Here is a 23,334-nt window from a genome sequence, read left to right as displayed (position 1 = left end):
CACTGCTTGTAATTGCCATCTCAGTCCTATTTTTAGTCAACGCTCTTTTTGCCAACCTATCCACCTTTTCATTTCCACTGATCCCTACATGAGCTGGCACCCAAAGAAAGTGAATATTGCCACCACAACACCTTATCCTGCTTATAGTCTCCAGAATAGCATACAGCATGCCCTGCCTTGTCTTCGAACAAAATGATTGTAGACTTGAAAGAACAGCTGCCGAGTCAGAACACACTACCACCTGCCTGATTTTTGAACACTCTACCCATTTCAATGCTACCAAAATTGCTACCATTTCAACCGTTTACACTGCCAGTCCATCCGAACTGCGTCCGTTTATTCCAATATTTTTTGATGGGACTGCTATTCCAAACCCTGTACTTCCAGTAACTGGACTTTTGGCACCATTCGTGAACACATGAACACATTCAGGGTATTCAGTCAAGCTGTGAAAATGAAATGCTGAAACAAGATTGACTCTGCCTTTCAATTTTCTCTTCAGATCCAGCAAGTACCAGTCCACAGGAGGGGTCTCCAATAACCATGGGGGAACCACAGAGAACACCACTGCAGGACATATTTTAAGTTCATACACCTGACATTCCTTAGCCCACTGATTCCCCACCTTTCCAAAATGATCCTTCTGACTTCTTCCATACTCCCAGCATTCCAGAAGTACCTCCTTTGTGGGATGTGCGTCACTATGACCACCAAGATGAACCCAGTAATTCACCGACACTTGCTTCCTCCTAAGATCTAGGGGCATTTCTCCCATCTCCACCTGTAGGGGACTGACTGGAAACGTTTTAAAAACTCCACAGCACACTCTAAGGGCTTCCGATTGCAGAACATCCAAACGTCTCAACACAGAAGGAGCTGCTGAACCATATGCCACACACCCATAATCAAAGACCGACCTAATTAATGCCTGGTAAAGTCTTTTCAAAGCAGAAGAGCTCGCTCCCCAACCCCTCCCAGCTACACACCTCATAACATTAATAACTTTTTTGCATTTGGTTTCAATCCGGTCAATATGCTCCCTCCATGTCAGTCTCGAATCAAACACAACACCTAAGTACTTAAAAGAGCTCACTTTCCCAATTACCTTTTCATACAGTTTCAATGTCAAAGTCTCACTCACTTTTCTTTTGGTAAAGAACATCATTTTTGTTTTTTCCACCGAAAACCTGAATCCCCAGTCAAATCCCCACTCAACCACCATATTTACAGCCTCCTGAACCTTGCCCACTAGGTGCTCAATATTTCTTCCTTTTTTCCATAACACACCATCATCAGCGAACAAAGACCTCCCAATTCCCTCAGGAACATCAGAAAAAACATCATTGATCATTATAACAAAAAGCAGGGGACTAATCGCACTGCCCTGTGGCGTTCCATTCTCAACTATGCACTGACTAGAAATTGTAGACCCAATTCGCACTTGGATCTTCCTACCAGATAAAAAGTCTTGGACCCAATTGAATGTCCTGCCACCAATACCCAACTTATGCAACTTGATTAAAAGCCCATCCCTCCACAACATATCATATGCCTTTTCTATGTCAAAAAACACTGCCAAAACAGACTCTTTAGTGGCCTGCGCTTTCCTAACAACATTCTCAAGTCTAATAATAGCATCAGTTGTGTTCCGAGCTGTCCTGAAACCACTTTGGTAATCGGCTAAAGCCCCTTTTCTTTCCAGCTCAAAAGACAGTCTTGCCATTATCATATGTTCCATTAACTTGCACACATTTGATGTAAGAGCAATTGGTCTGTAGCTAACTGGTTTAGATGGATCCTTCCCGGGTTTTTGTATTGGCACAATAACAGCCTCCTTCCAAGTACTTGGGAGCTCACCCTTAATCTAAACTGTGTTAACCAAACACAGCAGTTTATTAAGCGCTTTCGTACCAAGGTTCTTCAACATTAAATAACAAATTTGATCCTTTCCCGGGGCTGTGGGCTTTGTTTTTTGAAGTGCTCTCACCATTTCTTCCCAAGAAAACACCACATCCAAACTACTACCTATATGCGCCTTTCGTACTAGAGCCTCCGAATACTGTGTTTTAGTGCGGCACATTCTGTGTTTTCCCAACACTGATATGTTATCAGAACTATGAATCTTAGCAAAAGTTTTCACCATAACCTCCACTTTTTCCTGAGCTGTTACAAAGTTCAGTTGGCCTGAAGATAGAACTGGGTAATCCCATTCCCGCCGGTCACCTCCCATTCTTCTGACCATGCCCCAGACCTCCCCCACTGGAGTGGTTCTTCCTATTTTAGAACAGAACAACCTCTAACCTCTAACCACCTGGTATGGCAACAGCACCGCCTACAACTGCAAAGCTCTCCAGCGAGTAGTGCGGTGCTCTGAACGGATAATTGGAGGTGAGCTTCCCTCCCTCCAAGACATCTACAGGAAGCGGTGCCTGAGGAAAGCGGGGAGGATCATCAAGGACTCCAGTCACCCCAGCCATAAACTGTTCAGACTACTTTCATCAGGAAGGAGGTTCTGCAGCATCCGGTCCCGTACCAGCAGACTGAGAGACAGCTTTTTCCATCAGGCCATCAGACTGCTGAACACGTCATAGACACCTCAGCTTCACTACTGGAACTTCAACATTATGCACTCCACACTGTATATAAATGCCACTTGTTTTGCACATATTCAACTCTGTATATTTTATATATTTTATTATTATTATTATTATTATTATTTTATTTTTTTACTATTTAATTTGTAAAAATGTGTATACACACACACACACACACACACACACACACACACACGTAGGAAAATATTTAGTATACACATCCAGAAATGCATACACTATTATATATTGTACATATATTTATTAGTTTCAGGTTGGCCATTCTTGTATTTTGCTCGTTTGTGTTGTTGTGTTTGCACATCTCTGTTGCTTGTGGGGCTCGCACACAAGAATTTCACTCGCATGTGCTGTGCCAGTGTGCCTGCACATGTGATGTGACAATAAAAAAGTGATTTGATTTGATTTGAACTGCTCTGCTTTGCTTGTCTCACTGTCCTCCTGACCACTGCCACTGCTTTTCTGTATGCAATCAGAGCTTGTACAGTAAGGGTTCTTTGGAGAAATTTAAACGCCTTGTTTCTTTCCTTTACAGCAATTCGACATCCCTCTGTCCACCACGGCACCAAAGTCCTACTGACATTGCCTTTACTGGTCGGGATTGAGGCTTTGGTCGGCTACCACAAGTACTTCAGCAAACTGATTATTCATTTGATCAACGCTACCAGACTCATCAACCTTGTCAATCGTTTCCTCACATAATTTTTGGAATTTTGTCCAGTCCGCCCTATGAAAACTCCACTTCCTATGCACCTCTCCTAGAGATACTCGTATCTTCCCTCCAACATCACAGAAAACAGGATAATGGTCACTACCTATAGTAGTGTCTGTTCTGATGGTCCACTGACTTATGCCTGCAAGGACAGTTGAGACTAGAGTTTAATCCAAAACGGACTCTGTTCCATTAACAACATTACATCTGGTCCCCCTACCATCATTCAGGCACACCAAATTGCATGTATCCATCAATTCCTCAATTACCTTACCATTTTTATCTGTGTGCGTGCCTCCCCACACTCTGCCATGGGCATTAAAATCCCCACACCAAATAACTCTACGACAGTCACTGCCTTCAATTGAACGGAGACGCGGCAGCTCCCGTCTGGCGCAAGGACTGTAGAAATTCACAATAACATTTGGTTCATTCCTGTCCGAAACCTCAATAGCAATATACTCCAAATCATCGCCTTTACCCAGGAGTCTATATGGAATGTCTTGTTTGACAAACGTTGCACACCCTCCCCCTCCACCACGGTCCCTGTCATTTCTTATTATTTTGTACCCATACAACACAAAATCCAAATTAGACTTAAGCCAAGATTCCTGTACACAAATGACATCCGGTTTGACACCAAGTAGTTTGATGAAATGCTTCAACTCTTGGCCATTGACCAACAGACTCCTTGCATTCCATTGAAGAATAAGTACCATGCGTACAGAAAGGAACATCATGTTTCCTGACTTGACTGAAAATTGAGGTTGTCCCTCACTTCTTCCCATGTCAGTCCTACTAACCCCCAATGGTTAATCGCCGCCTTAACAATGAGCTGAATTTTGTCCTGCTTAGATCTCACATCAGCTGTGGTGTTTATCACTCCTGCAATGAATGTAACCAACGCCATCTTATCAATAACCACACCATTCGTGTTGATCCGAGTAACTTCTTGATCCCGAGATGCACCCCGTCCTGGGTTGACGTTGACCTTTTCACTCACTCTCATCACCCTCACTGCTTCAGCATAGGAGATCTTCTTCTCCACCCTCACTTTTTGAATACGAGTTTCTTGTTTCATTCTCTCACATCCAGCATACGCAACACTGTGACTCCCACCAAAACTACAACACTTGGGTTGAACTCCATCTCCACATTTCCCATATTCGTGATCTCCACCACACCGAGCACATCTCCTCTTTTCCTTACAGTTTTTCGCTAGGTGTCCAAACCTTTGACAGTTAAAGCACCTCAGAGTTCTGGGAACATAGGCTCGAACTGGATAACTAATGAAACCCAAAAACACTTTCCTTGGCAGGTTTCCTTCTTCAAAGTGTACCAGGATACTTTCACTATCCTGTTATGTGACGGCTGTGTGCAGGCAGGAGAAGAACCCAAAGTGCAGACTCCGGACACAGAAAGTAACTCAAAACGGCTTTAATGCTGAACTCAAAAAGGTAACAAAAACTAAGAATACAAAATACACCTACGCAGACAAAACACACAGCAAGATAAAGGTGGATCGCGACAATGACAAACTGAAACACAGGGCTTAAATACATAGAGGGAGCAATCAGGGAATGGACAACAGGAGGGAAACACAGCTGGGGCAAATCAGAACTGACGAGACAAGGAAGCGTAAACTGCACACACTGAGATAAGACAGAGACCTTCAAAGTAAAACAGAAAACACATAGCACAGACTGAACAAAGACACAGACTCACATGCAGGCACTACAACAGAGGGAACAGAGACGTGGGACCAGGGCAGACACAGACACTGACTGGACACGGGGATATACCGGACAGGGGAGACAGCAACTAAGGATTACACAGAGACAAACCATAAGACCTGACTCTAACAAAAACCCAAAGACTAGAAATTATAAATAATATAATAAACTCAAAAACCCTGGGTCAACGACCCAGGCATACTAACATATCCACCTTAAGTCCATCTTTTGTTGCTTTCAATCTGACCACAGAAATCACATTCCCTCCTTTGATTTTGCTTTTCAGATCATCCATTTTCACACTAATGGGCACCCCAGAAATTACCCCCTTGCACCCACCTCCCGTCTGTGCACCCACTTGCCCGGCATTTTCTACTTTAAACTTCCCCAATTGTTTTAAGGTCAAAGCCTTGTTGAGCTGCTCTTCATTCACACATTGCACAAGAAGATTTCCATCTGAGAGTACCTTAACAGAAACTATATCTCCCACTTTACTGTTAAGTTCAGCTGTCAACACAAACGGACTCAGTTTTTTAACATGTACTTGTGTTCTTTCATTGAATCTCAGAACAACAAACATTCTTGTTCTCTCTCTAGCTTCTAAAGAATCATCCCTACCACTACCGCTCCCACCTCTTTTACGCTTTTCCCTCCTCTGCTCACCTGGCGCTCACGGAACAGTCGTGCTCAACCGCCGCCACGGGTGGACTGCCAACCAGGTTTGAATTTTCGGCATCGCGCCAACCAGTTTTGCCAGCAGACGCCGCTGCCATCCATCCCGCTCTCCTCCCTGATTCTCAACGAGAGGTCTCGTGAGCTTCCCTGAAGAAGCTCTCAACACTGGATTCACAGAAAACGGGAACCAGGTGGATGTTATTACTTACAAACGAGCTTCTAAACACCTGTGCACTAATAGCTGTATCATCCATTTAGGGGGCGGAGAAGGCTTAGCTTAGCTGGACACGGGGATATACCGGACAGGGGAGACAGCAACTAAGGATTACACAGAGACAAACCATAAGACCTGACTCTAACAAAAACCCAAAGACTAGAAATTATAAATAATATAATAAACTCAAAAACCCTAATTAGGACACCACCACACCTCTCTGCCAACTCACTCAGAAACTACCGAACAATTAACCAATTAATGGAGAACTACATAACTTACTTTAACTGACCAATTTACCTCTTTCTGCACACACGTTAACAAATACAACTTACCCAGTTCCTAAGCACACCAAACTATACCTACCTATCTTCTGGAGCGTGCTGGGCTCGAGGCAACTTGAAAGGCAAAGCTTCAGCGACCGGAGCCCTGAATTGCCTACCCCCAACAGGGAACTTATCCCCACCCAGGATTACTCTGAAAATAAGAAAGGCAAAACAACAAAAGAGTGCCAGAAGGAAGAACTTAATAAGCTCAGCTGGACACTCACCTAACTTAACTTGGTAGTTGGGGAAGTTGAATCTCTAAAGGTGAAAAAAAGCAAGATGATCAAAAACCAATTCAAACTCGAAACTCCCTTTTCAACAATCCCGGATGAGCCCCCACTTGTTACGTTCCCCTAAAGGGGTCCAGGCGATGGGGGGGGGGGGGGGGGGGGGGGGGGGAGAGTAACAAAAGGTGTCCGGGTCAGGAAAAGGAGACAGAGGCAAAATGGTTAAATCAAAGAGTTTTATTGAAGTTTCTATTAATACTAACTAAAAGAGACGGACAAGCCGCTATCACCGTTTAAAGAAACAAACAAAACTCAAGTGTTAGTCAATAAAGTACAAAGTAAGTCAAAAAGAGTGTAGCTCTCTAGCTGCAAACACAGACACGCAGCTCACTAGTTGTAAACCACAAAAACACAGCTTACTAGCTGCAAACACCGCAAACACTCAGCTCACTAGCTGTAAGCACACTAATGGCACTCTGGCCCAGAGCTCACCTTTCCCTGGGCTTAAATCTTAATTACTGACGAGAGTCACGAGTCCTGTCACGATTTGTTCCCTCGGTTTAAATCACGGACAAACAGTATCCCACAGTCGTTTATATTTTGAACCCATTTTGCCCAGAGAGGTATTTTTGAAAAATGTATTGATAGCAATGCTGAATATTATTACACAGGAAAAAAACAACTAAATGTAAAATAATCACACCGTGACGATTTGTCTTGTAAAACAAAAGGGGGGCCTAGCAAAAACAGTTTGGGAACCGCTGCTCTAGCTCATCCCAAACCATCTCAGCTGTGTTTAGGTCACTGATTGTAATGGTTGATGATCTGTTGCAGTACTCCACTGCTCTGCTGTTTGGGCAAACACAACATTGCAGAGTCATGGATTTTTCACCATGAAGACCACATTCACAGTCTTCTTCAGACAGCTATGACTGCTGATTGCACAGTCAGAGAAACAGTCATATGGGCTCCAGTGACATGATATGGGTGCTTTAAATTATAATTTCTCAGACAGGTAACTCTTGCAAAGGAAACTTGTCACGGCCACGGTGTTAGACGTGTGGAGAGATGCGAGAAGGCCCAAAGTGCAGGCACTGACTTTACTGAGAGTGAGCTTTATTTACAGTGGCCAAGCGAAATACAAACGGCAGCTGGCAGCGACTAGACTAACACAAAAACCTAAACTGAAAGCACCTACAAAAAGCCTCGAACTAGAAACCTAGAAATGAAACATAAAAACCTTAAAATGGGGAAACGTGCAGACCAACGATGAGAGACATGGGACCGGGGAACATGAAGAACTCAGCAGGTGATACACGGGAGAAAGGCATGAGAACACGTAGACGAACCAGCAACAAGCAGAAAAAGACACAGGGCTATCTACAGAGGGATGACGAGGGAATGGGAAACATGAAGGAAAAACAACTGGGGCTATTCAGACATTACAAGACAGGGAAGAGACAAAGCTGAATATACAGCTATAAGACAGGGACTATCAAAGTAAAACAGGAAGCACGAGACAATCACAAAGACGTAGACTAGACATTGAGACAGAGACAGTAACCAAAAGACTAAGACCTCTAAATAACACTGAAACCAAAGACTAGCAATTCTAAATATAACAAAAGCAAAGACTATTAATAATAAACAACACAAAACACTGGGTCACAGACCCAAAACTAGACTTGCCTTTTTATTGTGCTGGCAACATTTGACATTTGATGGCATGATGCCTTGGAAATCTTTGCTCTCACATCTGCATTCATGGATGTATGGACTTTTCCTACTACTTTGTTCATTACCACAACTTCCCCACTCCAATCAGTGTCTGTTCCCCATTTTTTAAAATCTACTGCTCCTCTGTTATTCTGGCTTTCAGGTGGTCATTGTTGCTACCTGGTTTCCATCTTCACGTCATCCTGGACGTTAGAGAATGTACCATTTGCTCCAGGACCGTCACCATCTGCTCTGCTCTGGTCTTTGCTTTGAACTGACCTTAACTGCTTTGTCCAGCCATCCAGTTTCACTCAAAAGTGTTCATTGTTAAATACAAATAGATGCTTAACTTCTCTAACTGTGGTACCCCTACACTTAGTGTTACAGTTAGTTTCCCATGCTTACAGTATTTGGAGTATTTTGCACATCTTTAACTGGAAATTTAATGATGGATAGAGTCAACAGTTGGGTCCCAGATGAGATGAGCCTAATTTATGATGTTCATGTCTTAAAGTAATGCTGGATTTTCTTTTAGTTTGGTCGAAGAGCTCTTGCTGTAATATAGATCACAGTTTGCTACATATCAACACTAATTTAACACGATACACTAAGAAAACAAGAAATTCTACCTCCTAGCTTTGACAAGCTCACCTGCCACGCTGTCACCCCTGACGTCATCATTACTGATGACCAAAATCTATGTAGTCAGAAGACATGAATTTTGTTCTTTATCAAAATTGTTCTCCCAAATCTTGACAATTTTTTTTTTATTTTTTCCTACATGCAACAAAAAATATTTGCATTTTCACTCTGTCGCTGCTGGAAAACATATGCTTAGGGTTAGGGGTCACCACCAATCATCAAGTAGACCTCAGAAGGTTCAAATAACAACCTAATCTAAAGTATAAAACATGTTTGGGTTTGTTTGCCCAGGTGTTGAGTTTTTTCTGGCGTTATTGAGAACTGCGTGAGAAGTTTCATAAATGAGTTTGTAAACAGAGGTATAAGCAGAGGATATTGCAAAATAAAAAAAAAAAGATATTGCATAAAAGAAGTGAGGAAGTGTAAAACTCCTGAGTTGACGATAGCTGTTGTGAAATTCTAGAGTTTGGCCTCTTTAGAGTTTCACATCTGTGCAGATGTTTTGAAGGCTCTGAAGTAGTGACGAAAACCAAACTTGGTAGGTGTGTCCATTCAGATCTGGTGTTTTAGCGAAAAGAGAAGCAGAAAGTTGCTGGTATCAGTTCTGGCTTCATTCCTCCAACTGTAAACATGGTGCTGCTGATTCTGCTGCTGTTCACGGTCACAGTGAGTTGTACCTGACATCCTACACTTGAAAACAGAACATAAAGTTGGAATGTATACTATTTTATGAATATCTATTGTATATTACATCAGTGTTACTGTGTGTGACTGCAGAGTGATGGCCAGGCTCAGCGGGTGCTCGGCCTGAAGAAGGACGACTCATGTGTGTGTGAGGTAAACTCCACCGTGTGGTCTTTCCCTGTTGTGAAGTATGAGACTGTGTTACAGCAGGTTCATACCTGTGAAGGATCTATGAACAGCCTGGCGGAACAGGTAGGAATTCGTTTATTTTAGTGTCATCATTTCTACTTCCATTTCAGATTGTTGTTGTCGGTACATTTCTTGAATGTCAGACTGAAAATGTCAATCTATTCCACCCTGACTAACAAAAATATAAATAAAATGACCCCATTCTGTTCAATGTCAAGAGTTTCCATATACATCAGTGATGCATTCTTTATAATATATATTTTGTCTTTATTCTTTCCTCTATTATTTATTAAAATAATAAAGTGTAATAAAAAACATATGACACTGGAAGGCAGGACAGAGGAGGAGGTAAATGCATCAAAGTGTGGAAAGAGAGTGTGAAGGAGCAGGGGAGTATTTCTGGATAGCATAGAATGTCTAAGTATATATATACATGTATGTGTGTGTAGAGGTGTCATTTTGCGGTATCTGTGGTGCATGGAGGATTGATTGACAAGGAATTGCGGGGAGTTAAGGGAATAATGTACATAAAAGTTGGAAGTGAGTAGCGTGATGCCTTCGACAGGCTTTGGAAGAAGCCTGAGTGTTAGCGTTTTGGCCACAGGTATGTTAACTTTTTGGAACCACAAGTGACTCTGTTTGGATGACAGTTGTGAATGTTAATAGCTTATGCTAGTAAGCTGTATTAGCAAGAAAATGTATGAGTGTACTGCTGAGACTCATGTCTCAAAAAAAAAGTACAACCTCTGTCATAATAAAAAAGAAATCTGGTCCTCAACCAATTATTTTAAGACAAAAATCAAATGAACTGCAACATGTCACATTACATCATTTTATTATTTATTTAACAAAAACAAAGTCAAAACGCAAAAACTAAGCACATGCCTTGACTTTATCAGCTTCATTGCGGAGGAATTTTGTCCCACTCTGTCTACAACGTTACTTCAGTTCAGACATTTATTTCTGCACAGATCTCTTGAGGTCCCACCACAACATTTCAATCAGGCTGAAGACAGGACTTTGGTGGATTACAAGACATTGATTCTTTTCTCTTTCAGCAACTCGAAGCAGCAAACCAGGCATAGTTTCCTGCTGTGCTTAGGATCATTGTATGCCCCAGTTTGGGCCAAGCTTTAGCTGCTGGACAAATGTCCTCACATCTGACTTTAGACTACTCTGCTATACAGAGAAGTTCATGGTTGACACCGCAATGCTGTGTTTGTTTTTCTCTAACTGTGGTGCTGTGGACTGTGGTCTGTCAAATGGAAAATGTTCCAGAAATCTTGTAGATTATTTGGATTTAACTTTGTAAATCTAAGCCACACTGCCATGTTATTTTTAGAGAGAAGAGGCTTTCTCCTGGCATCCCTTTCAAACAAGTCGTGCTAGTTCAATCTTTTTCTAATGGTCAGCCTCAAGTGGTCATTAGAGGAACTGCAGTTAGGCACTTAAGCACTGGCCTCAGTTTTAACCCTGAAATTTGCTGCATGAAGTAACTATTACTGTGAAAATGGTTTTATCATTGTTGTGCTTCACAGTTTATTTTTTTTTTTAGTTGTACAATATGCTATTTTTTTTTTACCCTAGCTAATTTAGCTAATTAAATATAATTTATTCAGGAAGATATTTTTCACATGTTCAGAACAGATAAAACACAAACAGCACTTCTTAAACACTTTTCAAGGTACACATCTGTAATCTCAATAAACAAGTCAACCAAAGCTTCCAGGCAGGTTGTGAAAACAAATTGTATTTTTATTTCACTAGTTATGAGATCGCACAAAATTGCTTGAGTTAAGCCTCTCACACGGTCTTTCTGGTCATTCAGTTATCAAGATGTGACACAGAAGTTTTTTTTATGCTTCTTTGTTCCTTGCAGCTGAAGATATCCAGCCAGCGTCTCCCTCAGATCCAGGCTCAGGTTACCTCCTTGACAGCCAGGCTGGGGCCTTACAAGTACCTGCACAACCAGGGCCTGTACTCTGCTCTGTCTCTGCGCCTTCTGGGCCAGCAGCTCAGCCAGCTAGAGACAGATGTTGGTGTTGTCCACAGCCAGCTGAACAATGCACAGACAAAGAAGCTCTCCAAAGAGGTATTGTGAAACTGCAAGTGGCAACACAATGCATTAAAAAAACAAAAACAAATCTGTAATACAAGAAATATGCTACAATATATCAGTCACAAGCTAGAACAAGAAAAAATATGAAGAATGAGAAAAAATGTATTACATTCGATTAGTCATGATAAAATGAAAATAAGTAAGTCTGTTTAAAAATGAAATGTAATGGGTGTTCCCATGAATTAACCTTCTGACCGTGTGGCAGGTGGTTAAACTGCGGACACATGTGGACAGGTTAGAAACAGCTGACTTAGTTAACATGAAGGCTGTAAAGGAGAAACTGCGCTACCTAAAGAATAATGTGGAGTCCTGCAAATCAATCCCCAAAGACTTCAGAGGTATGTGTGTGCGTACACCAACTGTAAGCATACTGTGGTTAGCTATCGTCTCTAATAAAGGACAGAAAAAAATCACTTGTTGAATGTGTGTGAATGGCTGAATGAGGTTTGTAATAAGAAAGCACTGTGACTGCTCAAATACAGCAGTATATATAAATATCAGAAAAACCTGGATTCTATCTGAAGGCCACCAGATCGTGAGGCTGTGGCTCCAAAAGGTGTTCTACTTTATTTAACTTATTTAACCTCTGTTAACACTTTACTGTTTATGGGCTCAGTCACCAATTTTGAATCATATTGAATACAAACTTAACTGTTTTGTATATTGTGTTTAAATGTTGAATGAAACCACACACTCATCACCAGCTTGTCAACCACAGAGTTCCTACAAGTCATTTTGCAACCAGAAGACACCCCCTGCTGGTCATTAAAGAGAATGCAGGTTTAAAACTGATGATATTAAAAATATGTTTTTCAGTCTGACAGTTTTTCCAGTGTTTTTTGCAAATACATTGCAATGCTTGTGTAGAGGGAGAAGAAAAAAGTTTCCAAAGCATGTACCCAGCCTTTTGATAACAATCTGACACTGTGTGGAAATAAAAAATCCTAATAGAGTGATTCACCTCTTTATCTGTTTTACACATACTAAAAATGTATTGACATCCAAGCATTTGGTTTTCCAGTAAATAATTCAGTCTATATAGAGGATGTTTCTTTTTTTAAATTTCTGATGTCATCACTTGGCATTCCTTCTGATTTCTCTGTTTCCAGGCCAGGACAGAAACTGCCTTAAGGGCTTGATCACCAGCATCAGTGACCCTGTAACAACCAAGCTCAGTCCTTTTGGTAAGAGCTACATCTCTGGTTCATGGGGCAAACAAGCCCAGATGGAGAACGAGGACCAGAAATACAGCTACTGGGTTCAACCTCTGCTCAGCAGCCACATCTGGGGCAACACTGTGCGCCTTTACCAAACCTATGAAGACCTCATGGCCTCAACAAACCACAAAGACTTTACATTTGCCTCATCGTACAGCCATCCCAACGCCATTGAGGGTCCCAGTGCTGTGCTGTACGGTAAGGCTCTGTACTATAACTGCTACCGCTCTGCAGACGTTTGCCGGTACGACCTGGAGACCAACGAGGTCAAACGGGTGACTCTTCCAGGCACCGGTGTGGGTTTCAACAACAAGTTCCCCTATTGTTACTACGATTGCCGGCTCAATAGTGATATTGATGTAGAGGCAGATGAAACAGGACTGTGGGCTCTCTATGCCACTCTGGGTAACCATGGAAACCTTGTGATCAGCCGGTTAGTTTGGGATGGTGAGACCAAGACTCTCAACGTGACACAGACGTGGGAAACAAGGCTGTTCAAGAAGGCAGTGAGCAACGCCTTCATGGTGTGCGGTGTTATGTACGCGACTCGTTATGTTAATGAGTACCAGGAGGAGGTGTTCTACGCCTTCGACACAGCCACAGGCAAAGAAGACAACTCACTAGCAAAACGACTGGAGAAGGTAGCTAAAGGAGTGGCTAGTCTGAGCTACAATCCCACCAACAAGCAGATCTACATGTACAACGATGGATACTTGCTGGCCTACCAGGCCCACTTCTGATCTTCTGATCAAACAGTTAATGAAATATGATACAGCAACAAAAAAGCAATGATTTATGATGCAAATGCTAAAGTTATATCATATAGACTATTAAGATTGTTCTTCTAACATAATGTACTTTAGTAACACTGAATGGAAACATCAGCTGAGATCATAATAAAGTCTTTGGTAACAATAAACTTAGATTGATCTTTTGCTGGCCTTATTTCACACAAAAAAATGTTTTTGTTGTTATTTGTGACACAATCACATATATATTGATTTTACTTGACAGCTTGCGTCGTTTGAATAGTGAGTTTTGCTTTCTTCTTTGATCATTAACAACAAACTTCAAAAAAAGCTTGGTTCCAGCAACAACTTAAAGGGTGATAAACAGATCAAAGTCTTGTTCGTCTGCATAATGCTTTGTTCACTCTCTGTTATTATTCTCTGTGTCTGTGTTCCTCAAGCTTCGGTCCTCGAACAGATTCCTGGGATTTTGAGGGTTCTGCACATTATCTTAGTTGTTCCTAGGAGTGCACTCTGGACAGAGACCTACAGTGCTGTAGAGCCATTCTTCTAGTTTAAGAGTTACAGCTCATAATGTTCCTACTACCAATGGGACCATTTTGGACTTTACCTTTCACATCTGTTCCTGTTGTTCCTTCAGCCTCTCGTAATTCTCATTTTTCCCATGCTCCTTTTTTTCTCTCATGTTGTTGTCCTGTGGGATTGCTATATACACCTCAACTGTTGTTTTCTGCTTCTTTTCAACTACCACTATGTATGATTGGAGATGGCAAACGGGCAGATGTCTCATGTATGTGCTCTTCAAAACCTTAAGTTGTGTAGACAGTCAGTAGAAAATTGGCATAAATGATCTGAATCAAGGTGCAGTATAAAACAAACAAAAAAAAGCAACCTTATTTAGACCTGAGACTCGTGAAAAGATAGACTTGATAATGATAATGATAATATGGAGCTTTAGGTAAAGATGATAGGGCTCCTTCATTTATAAGATCATAATATTTGAATAAGAAATTTGGTCATTCCTCTGAAATAAGCACAATTTTTAGAACATTTAGAACAGGCTGACATCCTCTGGTAGGCCCTGTGATCACTGCCCTGCACCATGGTCCACCAGAGGGGCCCTGCATGTTCACCCTGAGCACATATAACAAATGTGAAAAGGTCTGGAGAAGCCGTGGAGAATGTTATGCTGCCTGTAACATTGTTCAGCATGACCGGTTTGGTGGTGGGTCAACTATGGTCCGGTAGGCATATTTATAGAGAGTTTTCAAGACCACTATAGGCTAGGCACTATTTTCATGCCATACCATTAGGACCGACTCTCAGACCCTTCGCTGGTGCACTGGATGCTGTTTTCCTTTCCCCTTATAGCGTCTTCCTTTCATTTTTAAGAAATGCACATAAGGCCTCTGTGCTCTTACTGCTATACTATTTCTGCTGTGGAAACACGATTGTCAGGTGACATTTGCACAAGTGTCATTGTTCCTAAGAAGCCACCTGTAGATGGTGACATTATGCTGGGATTCCATGAACACACTCACATAACAAACTCACACCCTCCCATGTGACTCCTTGACCCCCTGGCACCCTTAGCATCATCCTTTTGTTTCTTAACATCGTCTTATTGACCTCGTCATCCCAGTTTTATAATACTTAATCGTTTTTTTGTTTTGTTTTGTGAGGGTGGGTGAGTGCTAGTGTCACTAGTGATGACACAGACCTTAGAGGATAAGAAAATGTACTTACCAAAAAAACTTCATGTGTCCATTTCATAAGTTCAAGCCACACTTCAACAGAACATTCATATAGTAGTCATCTAGTATTCACAGGTCATAGTTGCTACTTTTGTGCCTCACTTATTGTTTCTCCTTTTTATATTAGACATAGGAAAGGGTTATGGTGCTGCAGCAACTCCGAATGTAGTCATGGGAAAGAGAGAGTAAATTGTAACGGTCTTTTGCATATGATGGTTTGTTGAGCTTTATGTCCAGATTTCGCTCTTTTGTACCATCTGGTGGTGAACTATGGAGGGTACAGTTCTTTGCAGTTTGGGTCTCCACCCAGTGACCTTTTTGCTAGCGCACATAGTAGCTGTGTCCCAAAACGTTGGCTGCATCCTTCGGAGGCCGCATTTGAAGGCCGATTACGTCACAGCCAGGCGTCGAAGGCTGTCCCAATTCGTCGACTCCTTCAAATGCGGCCGACAAATGCGTCCTTCATTTCCCCAAATTTGAAGGATGGGTTGGGTGTGTCCTTCGTGGCCCACCATATCCCAGAAATCATAGCGCGGCCCAGCCAAATTTCTGTTGCCAACAATGGCGGCCGCTACTGAGTTTTAAAAGTAGTCTTATTAATCTTTCTGGGTCACAAAATAAACTTTTAGCATATGTTCAGGTGAGAAAGTAGCTGTGTAAATTACAAATATCTGCTTAGTTTATCAAGACATCGCATATTTGCAAAAGTGTGCCGACGTTTTCGGAGACGTCTGTTTCATTTCACAGTCTCGCACTTCCGGCCTTCTCGGTCTTCGAAGGACCTGGCCCACGTAGACTGCGAAGGCCGGGTCCTCTGAAGGATGCAGCCGACCTTTTGGGACACAGCTAGTGTCTGGACGCTGCAGCTCTCGGTTAGCTCCACATATGAATAAAGTAATGTTCAGAGTTAGATAAAGACAAGAAATAAGTGAGAAAAAAGATAGAAAAGAATATATTAAGGCCATAAAAGGCTAGTTACCCCCTCCTGGATGCCAACTCACGAGGTTTGTGTATTTGAAATGTTTGTTTCTGTGATTAATGACTTTTGATTGATTGAAACAAAGCACAAGAATGCATTCTGATGTGATGTTTTTTTTAATTGTTTCGAACGTGAGCAGTTCTCACGGGTTGTCAAGACCAGAATAAACCCTGTTTAATAACTCTACATGGTGCTTACGTCAATCCTTGCGGTAGCTACATAAACCCTATTGCAATTCCAGGGTTTCGTATGTCAGAAAATAATAATAACAAAACCATCTGCTCCTTACCGGGAAATAATTTAAATACAACATCAGATGAACAACAACACATGACATATAATTTATTTAAGAAAAACTAAGCCAGATGTAGAAGCAGTGTGTAAAAAGATATAAAGCCCATAATTTTATAATCTGTAGAACCATCTTGCAATAACTTGCAGTAATCTTTCTGTATGACTTTACTGGTCTCTGAAATCATTATGGAGGAATTTTGTCTCCTTTACAACATTGCTTTGGTTCATTAAGCTATGGAGGTTTTTATGATGCACAGCTCTCACGGGATCTCAGCTGGGTTGAGAGCTGGACTGACTGTGCCATTGCAACACCCTGATTTTTTCTTTGCTTTTTTAATAATTCAGTTGTAGATTTGCTGCTGTGTGGCATCATTTTCCCATTGAATGACCCCATTTGGGCACCAGCTGTCAGACAATTGGATTCACTATTAACTCCAGAATACTTTGGTGTACAGAGGAGTTTACGGTTGATGCAAAGACTGCAACTTCTTTGCAAGAGCTCTTCCACTTTCAGTGGTCTGCACTTAAATTGTGAGCTTTAAAATGTGGAAGATTTTCTATGATGCTTGAAGGAGAATTTAAAATGTTGCACAAATTAAATTTAACTGTAAATGCATCGGAGAAAGCTTCGCAGATATCTCCTGTAGAATCAGCCACCTAAATGTGATCATGGCTCAAGAGTTGGCAGTTTGTCTTGTAATTGGAAGGTTGCTGGTTCGAGCCCCAGCTCTGACAGTCTCGGTCATTGTGTCCTAGGGCTAGACATTTCACCTGTTGCCTACTGGTGGTGGTCAGAGGGCCCGGTGGCGCCAGTTTCCTGCAGCCTCGCCTCTGTCAGTGCGTCCCAGGGCAGCTGTGGCTACAAAGTAGCTTGCCATCACCTGTGTGTGAATGTGTGTGTGAATGGGTGGATGACTGTGTGTAGTGTAAAGCGCTATACAAATACAGGCCATTTACCTAAATGGCAAATATCACAAGGAGGAAGTAGGGAGGTTTTAATGTTTATTTCATTTATGTGAAAATTGGCTTTAAGCATCAACATAACAATTTACCCAAACAACACCTTGTAGGAAACCATGTTGGAGTCACAGTAAGCATGCAGCATCTGGTCCACAGGGCTGTAATTTAGGCTTTGAATGTTGGTAGACATCTTGTTCATGAAGATGCCAATGTTGAACTTCTCCTGTCCCGTCACGGTGTTGAATGAGTAAAAGATCTCCTCGACCTCCTTGTTAATGTAACGTGTTGCATAGAGAACGCCACACGCCATGAAGGTGTTGGTCACTGCCCGCTTGTAGATTGAAGTGCGCCAGGTCTTTCCAAGCACCGGTGTTTCACCCTCCTCTAGCTTGGAGAGAACCAAATTGCCAAAGTCCTGAGTGGTGGTGTAGACCACCCAGACACCAGACTCATCTGTTGCCAGGTCCAGGTCAGTGTATGGGTAGCATTCCTCAAGATGGCAGAAGTTACCTTTTGAGTTGTACCTGGTTAACAGAGGATAGCAGTGAAAGTTTCTGTCATAGTTATTCAGCATTTCATCCAGTAATGAGGTCCAAGACAAACCTGGTGCCTTTTGGTAGTTGTAAGGTTGTGACACTTTTAGTGGTGAGATTGAATCGACAAACATAATCTTGGTTGTAACAGTTGTAGTACAAAGCCCCTCCATACAGAACATTATTTGGACCCTGGATGGTGTTGGTAGTTGGGTTTGAGGAGTGGATCTGGACGTTACCTGAAAAAGAAGAAGACAAACGATATGGAAGAATAAATGTGAGAAAATAGTTTAACAATTTCTAGCATGTAAAAAAATGTGTCATTAATAAAAAAGAACTGCAAAAAATTGTTCATAAGGACTTTCTAAATGTAGGTCTCAGAAGGAACCAAGGCAGAGCTGACTATGCACGTGTGCAGGACCAGCACTCATTGGTGAAAAAGAAAGATACTATCCTGCGCCAACAAGTACAGTAGTTGCTAGTCCACCAAATGCTTATCAGTCTCTCTCAGTCTTCATTTTCAAATTAAAGTGCACATTAATCTTTGTAAAGATCTGCACAACTGTTGAGCTGAATGCCTCAAATAGTTAGGTATTGTGGATATGCCGAATAAACTTTATATTCTCTATGCTTTCCTTCAAGTTTTACCACAAAATCTGGTAAACCTGCAGGGTGAATGATTTTTTTACATAAAATCAACAAACCACTTCAAAGTGATTGCAATAAAACCCAAAATGCTTTGTTACATAAATTGTACCTCTGACAATTAACCACAAGAAGAGAACAGTTCCTTACCTGGGACGCTCACTCCAATGATGAGAGAACTCAGACTGCTGTAAAGACGAACATAGTGGGCATATATATTACTGGAAGTCAACATGACCAGCCAGTACCAGCTTTCTTTGCCTTCCTCTGGTCTGGGATCACGACCCCAGGCTCCGTAAGCGTACGAGCCAGGATATTCTCCTGCTGTGTAGACCCTTGGTCCAGTGACATTAAGAAGCCGGCTGCGTGGACAGGTACCTGAGGGGAGAAGTGTGTAACAGTTGTTCTTTCTGCTGCTACTTTTATGGATGCAGTGCATAGTACAACCAGCTGTCAGACAAATGGCCTCCTACTTGTCTCTAGAATACTTTGTATACCGAGGCAACCCGATATCACAACGAAGCATGGAGTAGACACGCCGGTTCATTTCATGCTTTGCCTCTCCAAAATGTGAAATGTACACACATGCAGAAGTTGCAATAAGCTGCAGTAACAGTAGAGGGAGATATTTATTTTCAAGCCAACATCAAGATAATCACTGGAAAAGGTTTAAACAGACATTATTAACACATTTACATGTATAATAGATTCTGACAAGTAAGGATCCTGGAAAGTACTTAATACGTTTTTGGTAAATAAGGCAAATGTTGACCAAATGCCAATAATACTTCACATTATACAATAATGGCCTTCAAATAGTTTGGTAATGCCTTCATAACTCGTCTTTGTTTGATGGTTTTTAGTTTCATTGTATTGAGCTCAGTTTAGTTCATGTTTGGTCTTCTGTAAAACGGTTTATTAACCCCTTCAGGGCCTCAGTAGCAGCCATCCAACCCCCAACCCCACCTGGTTGTTAGACTCACCCTGTGGGGGCTCGGTTGGCGTGACGGTAGTGTTAATTTTTTTGTTGCACTTGAATAGATCTGCCTTCAGAGCAGAGTTGACTTGCTGTCCCTTTATCACCTGCATGGTGTCAAACCTCTCCAGCTCTTGCATCTCTGCTTTCAGGTTATCCAGCTTGGAGACAGCAGATGTTAAAAGATCAAGCGAAATAGAAAAATGAATACAACACACTTATCAATATCAAATACTTTTCAAAATGCTCTTTTGACCTAATTTCAAGACTTTTTGTTTCCATAACATAACATAACATAACCTAACATAACTGTGATGATGATTTTACAAGACAGTGTAAAAACAATAGTAAATATGCTCTTTAGAGTGATGTCAGTGTTTTGCAGCATGTGGTTGTGAATCTACCTGTTCAGTGGCGTTAGCAGTGAGGATCTGGTGTTGCTGGGTGGTGCTGTTGAGCTTGTCAATCAGCTGCTTGATCTCAGTCATTTCATTCTCTATAACATACAAGCTGAGAACTCCATACAGCTCTCCGTCATCCAACTTGAGGGGGTAGGGACAAATAAGTAAATACTTCAGCCTACTCCTTTTCAAACAAATAATGGAATGATATTTTGTAATGATTGTGAAGGCACATGTTTGAAATGTTTGAAATAAAAATGAACTGAACTGAACTGAACTCTCCGTCATCCTCCTCCTCCTCCTCCAGGATCAGCACATCTTTGTTCAGCTGGGAAAGACGACGCTCCAACCCCAGCAGCAGACTCTCCAGCTCCACAGTCTGCAGAGGCAGCAGTGATTAACCAGGAATGGAGACACACAGCATGAGAGCTTTAAAAGACTAGTTACCTTCCGTGGGGTGATGTTGCTGTTGCAGTTTGATACGTTGGTTTCAACTATCCTGAGTTTTTCATGAGGGAATGCCTTCTCTGAGTTATTCAGCTCGCATGCACACTTTTCTCGTGGAGGAGCCTGAAATTTAAATGTATTTTTAAGTGAAATAAGCAGCAGCATTTAGTGGTATTTGGTATTTGTCACTTCATTCAAAATGGATATTTTATCATTTAAAGGAAGTCTTCAGTATTTCTTACCTGATGGGTGAATGTGAGCAGAGCCCACAGTGAAATGATCACGTACAGCTTCATGGTGAATCACAGAGAGCAGAGCTGAACAAAACCATCTGTAAACTGCTGCAGCAGCTTGTGAACATTCCCGCTAACCTCCGTATGTGAGGAAGTGGATGTGGGTGTGTTTGTATTTCATGCATCATGCATCTCAGTGACATTTGTCACTGTTTTTCATGACATTTTTTGTTAATTACAAAAACTTTTTGAAGTTGTTTTCCCCTTTTCACTGCTGTTCAGCACAGGACATTTAATCATCTACGAATTTAATCAATATGGATTCTCAGAGCCAATGGCAGTAATGACTTACGAAACACAACACTGCATTCTTCAAGATATGATTTTTCTGTGTTTACTGACATGCACATATTTTAGCAAACCCACTGCATCAACAAGTTTTTGTCCTTATGAAACGCTCTGAACAGAAAGCCACTTAAGACACAGTGGTAAGACACACTTGAAGCACAGGCTCCAGCCATCCATTCCAGCCCTAACCCTAACCTTAACCATACACATAGTGTTTTCCAAAGTGATTCAGGATCTGAAAGTGAACAGATTTGAGCTTCATGTCACACATAAAACACATTTATAGATTCAACCTGCTCTCATGCCGACGACTATGACAAATTGTGGTATGTTACGTGTTGAGATGAGAACGTGTTGAATAATATTACGAACTGCAGGCAGGTCAGTTTAACACCAGGACTTTTTCACAATATGCTGTAGACAATTTATGATGTAACATATGTGATTTGGACCTTCCCTAAAAAATGTATCAAAGGAAGCTGTCATGAATTTACTAAAGAAATTAAAAATGTGTTCATACCACAGTTTTGTTCTGTGGAGTATGATAAAGACAGCTCTCAGGTGCTAGACACAGCTCCCGACTTCTCTGACAAAAACTAGAGACCACAAAGACAACAGGTGGAAAACCACAATGAAATGAATCAAACAAGAGTGGACAAAGAACATGAATCCAGATTCCAAGATGGGTATTTCACGGCCATTTGAAATTGTCACTTATACAAGACTGAGGTCTCCAACTGGAAGCAGTCCATCTATTTTTTGCCACCATATTAAAGACATCAGATAAACACAAGGTTAAGCAAACATAGCAACAGTAATGTTAGGCAGTGGATGTCAAGAACCAAGTACAGTCTATCTGACAACACAAAGATAATTGTCTGTTTTGATACAGACATCTCTTAAACCTTTATTTATTGAATAAACACCAGAGATAAAGTTTTGTGTACAGGCAGCAGTCTAAACCTGTTGTAATAACACTCTGTTAACACTATTACAGTCTGCTAGTCAATAAGCATTCATAACTCAGTGCTGTGGCTGGATGATGCAATAAGACCCTGCATAAACGCAGACGGTGACTAATATGTACCCTTCTGCATGTAAATTCTGCATTTACATGCAGAATTTTTGTTGTAGATCCTGTAACAGTGAAGTTTTAGGAACAGAAAGTGCCCACTTTGCACTCAGACTGCAATAATAATTTTTTATTTTTATATTGTGGTTTGTGTTATGCATGCAATGTCTTAGCAATGGTTGAATTTATTGTGTTTAAGCTCTTTAACTGCTTTACATACACCAAGTTTCCGGTAATACCTTTAGCACAGAGTTTGATTATGTTTTAAAGTATTGCAAACACATTTTTAGAAATTAAAAGGTTTCTTTTAGATTTTCAAATGAAGTCTGAGTTGGTCACTGATATACTTTAGTGGAATATAAGCACTAAAAGAAAAGAATGGGCTTAAACTTAGTTATGCTTAGACTTGATAATCAATATGCTTTGTTCATATTTTCATTTTGAATTGGAAATGTTAAACTTGATTAATTTGCTGTACAGATGTGCATTAGAAGATTTAATTTGTGTTCTGGTTCAAAAGTAGTTCACTTAGGTCTTGGCAATTAGAGGACAACACAAATGGTCATTTAAACTAACATCTACTGCACAGCTCATAACATGTTTTCCAAAGAAGTGCTCTTTTCTTAGGCCTTGGGGCCATTGTTGTGGTCAGCGCCAAACATGATTTAGACTTTAGAGGGTAAAGGATCAGTTATTCATTTTGTAACAGCTGTAACAAAATAAGTAGTTTAAAGCAGGGGTCTCGGACTTCACAACTCAGATTTTAGATGTGTCCTTGATCCAACAAAGCTGATTTAAATGGCTAAATTACCTCCTCAGCATGTCTTGAAGTTCTCCAGAGGCCTGGTAATGAACTATTTCAGGTGTGTTGATCCACGGT

General features: G+C 41.2%; 2 protein-coding genes across 2 annotated transcripts; one reads left to right on the top strand and one right to left on the bottom strand.

Annotated features, from left to right (window-relative positions):
- The first annotated feature begins 9,384 nt into the window (after positions 1-9,384).
- LOC101478734 (olfactomedin) lies at positions 9,385-13,986 on the top strand. Its single transcript, XM_004566139.5, has 5 exons — positions 9,385-9,520; positions 9,632-9,790; positions 11,607-11,819; positions 12,052-12,184; positions 12,956-13,986. The coding sequence occupies exons 1-5, from the start codon at positions 9,485-9,487 to the stop codon at positions 13,801-13,803; spliced, it is 1,389 nt and encodes a 462-aa protein (XP_004566196.3). The 5' UTR covers positions 9,385-9,484; the 3' UTR covers positions 13,804-13,986.
- Positions 13,987-17,828: 3,842 nt separating this feature from the next.
- LOC112429787 (olfactomedin-4) lies at positions 17,829-21,161 on the bottom strand. The gene is made up of 8 exons (XM_076887096.1): positions 21,044-21,161; positions 20,802-20,924; positions 20,623-20,733; positions 20,358-20,495; positions 19,961-20,114; positions 19,128-19,355; positions 18,403-18,571; positions 17,829-18,323 (listed from the first exon to the last, which is right to left on the bottom strand). Exons 1-8 carry the CDS (start codon positions 21,095-21,097, stop codon positions 17,888-17,890), a joined length of 1,413 nt encoding a protein of 470 aa, XP_076743211.1. The 5' UTR covers positions 21,098-21,161; the 3' UTR covers positions 17,829-17,887.
- Between the last annotated feature and the right edge of the window lie 2,173 nt (positions 21,162-23,334).

This window comes from Maylandia zebra, linkage group LG7 (assembly GCF_041146795.1).
Source record: "Maylandia zebra isolate NMK-2024a linkage group LG7, Mzebra_GT3a, whole genome shotgun sequence".
Classification (NCBI taxonomy): domain Eukaryota; kingdom Metazoa; phylum Chordata; class Actinopteri; order Cichliformes; family Cichlidae; genus Maylandia; species Maylandia zebra.
The sequence above is the reverse complement of the archived record's forward strand: the minus strand, read 5'-3'. Positions and strand labels throughout refer to the sequence as shown.

Coding starts and splice junctions, on each gene's coding strand:
- LOC101478734 (XM_004566139.5), top strand. CDS start 9,485: ATGGTGCTGCTGATTCTGCTGCTGTTCACGGTCACA. Junction 11,820..12,051: donor CAAAGAAGCTCTCCAAAGAG/GTATTGTGAAAC, acceptor ACCGTGTGGCAG/GTGGTTAAACTGCGGACACA. Junction 12,185..12,955: donor AATCCCCAAAGACTTCAGAG/GTATGTGTGTGC, acceptor CTCTGTTTCCAG/GCCAGGACAGAAACTGCCTT.
- LOC112429787 (XM_076887096.1), bottom strand. CDS start 21,097: ATGAAGCTGTACGTGATCATTTCACTGTGGGCTCTGCTCACATTCACC. Junction 20,925..21,043: donor TGCTCACATTCACCCATCAG/GTAAGAAATACT, acceptor TTTAAATTTCAG/GCTCCTCCACGAGAAAAGTG. Junction 20,496..20,622: donor ATGACGGAGAGTTCAGTTCA/GTTCAGTTCATT, acceptor TACCCCCTCAAG/TTGGATGACGGAGAGCTGTA.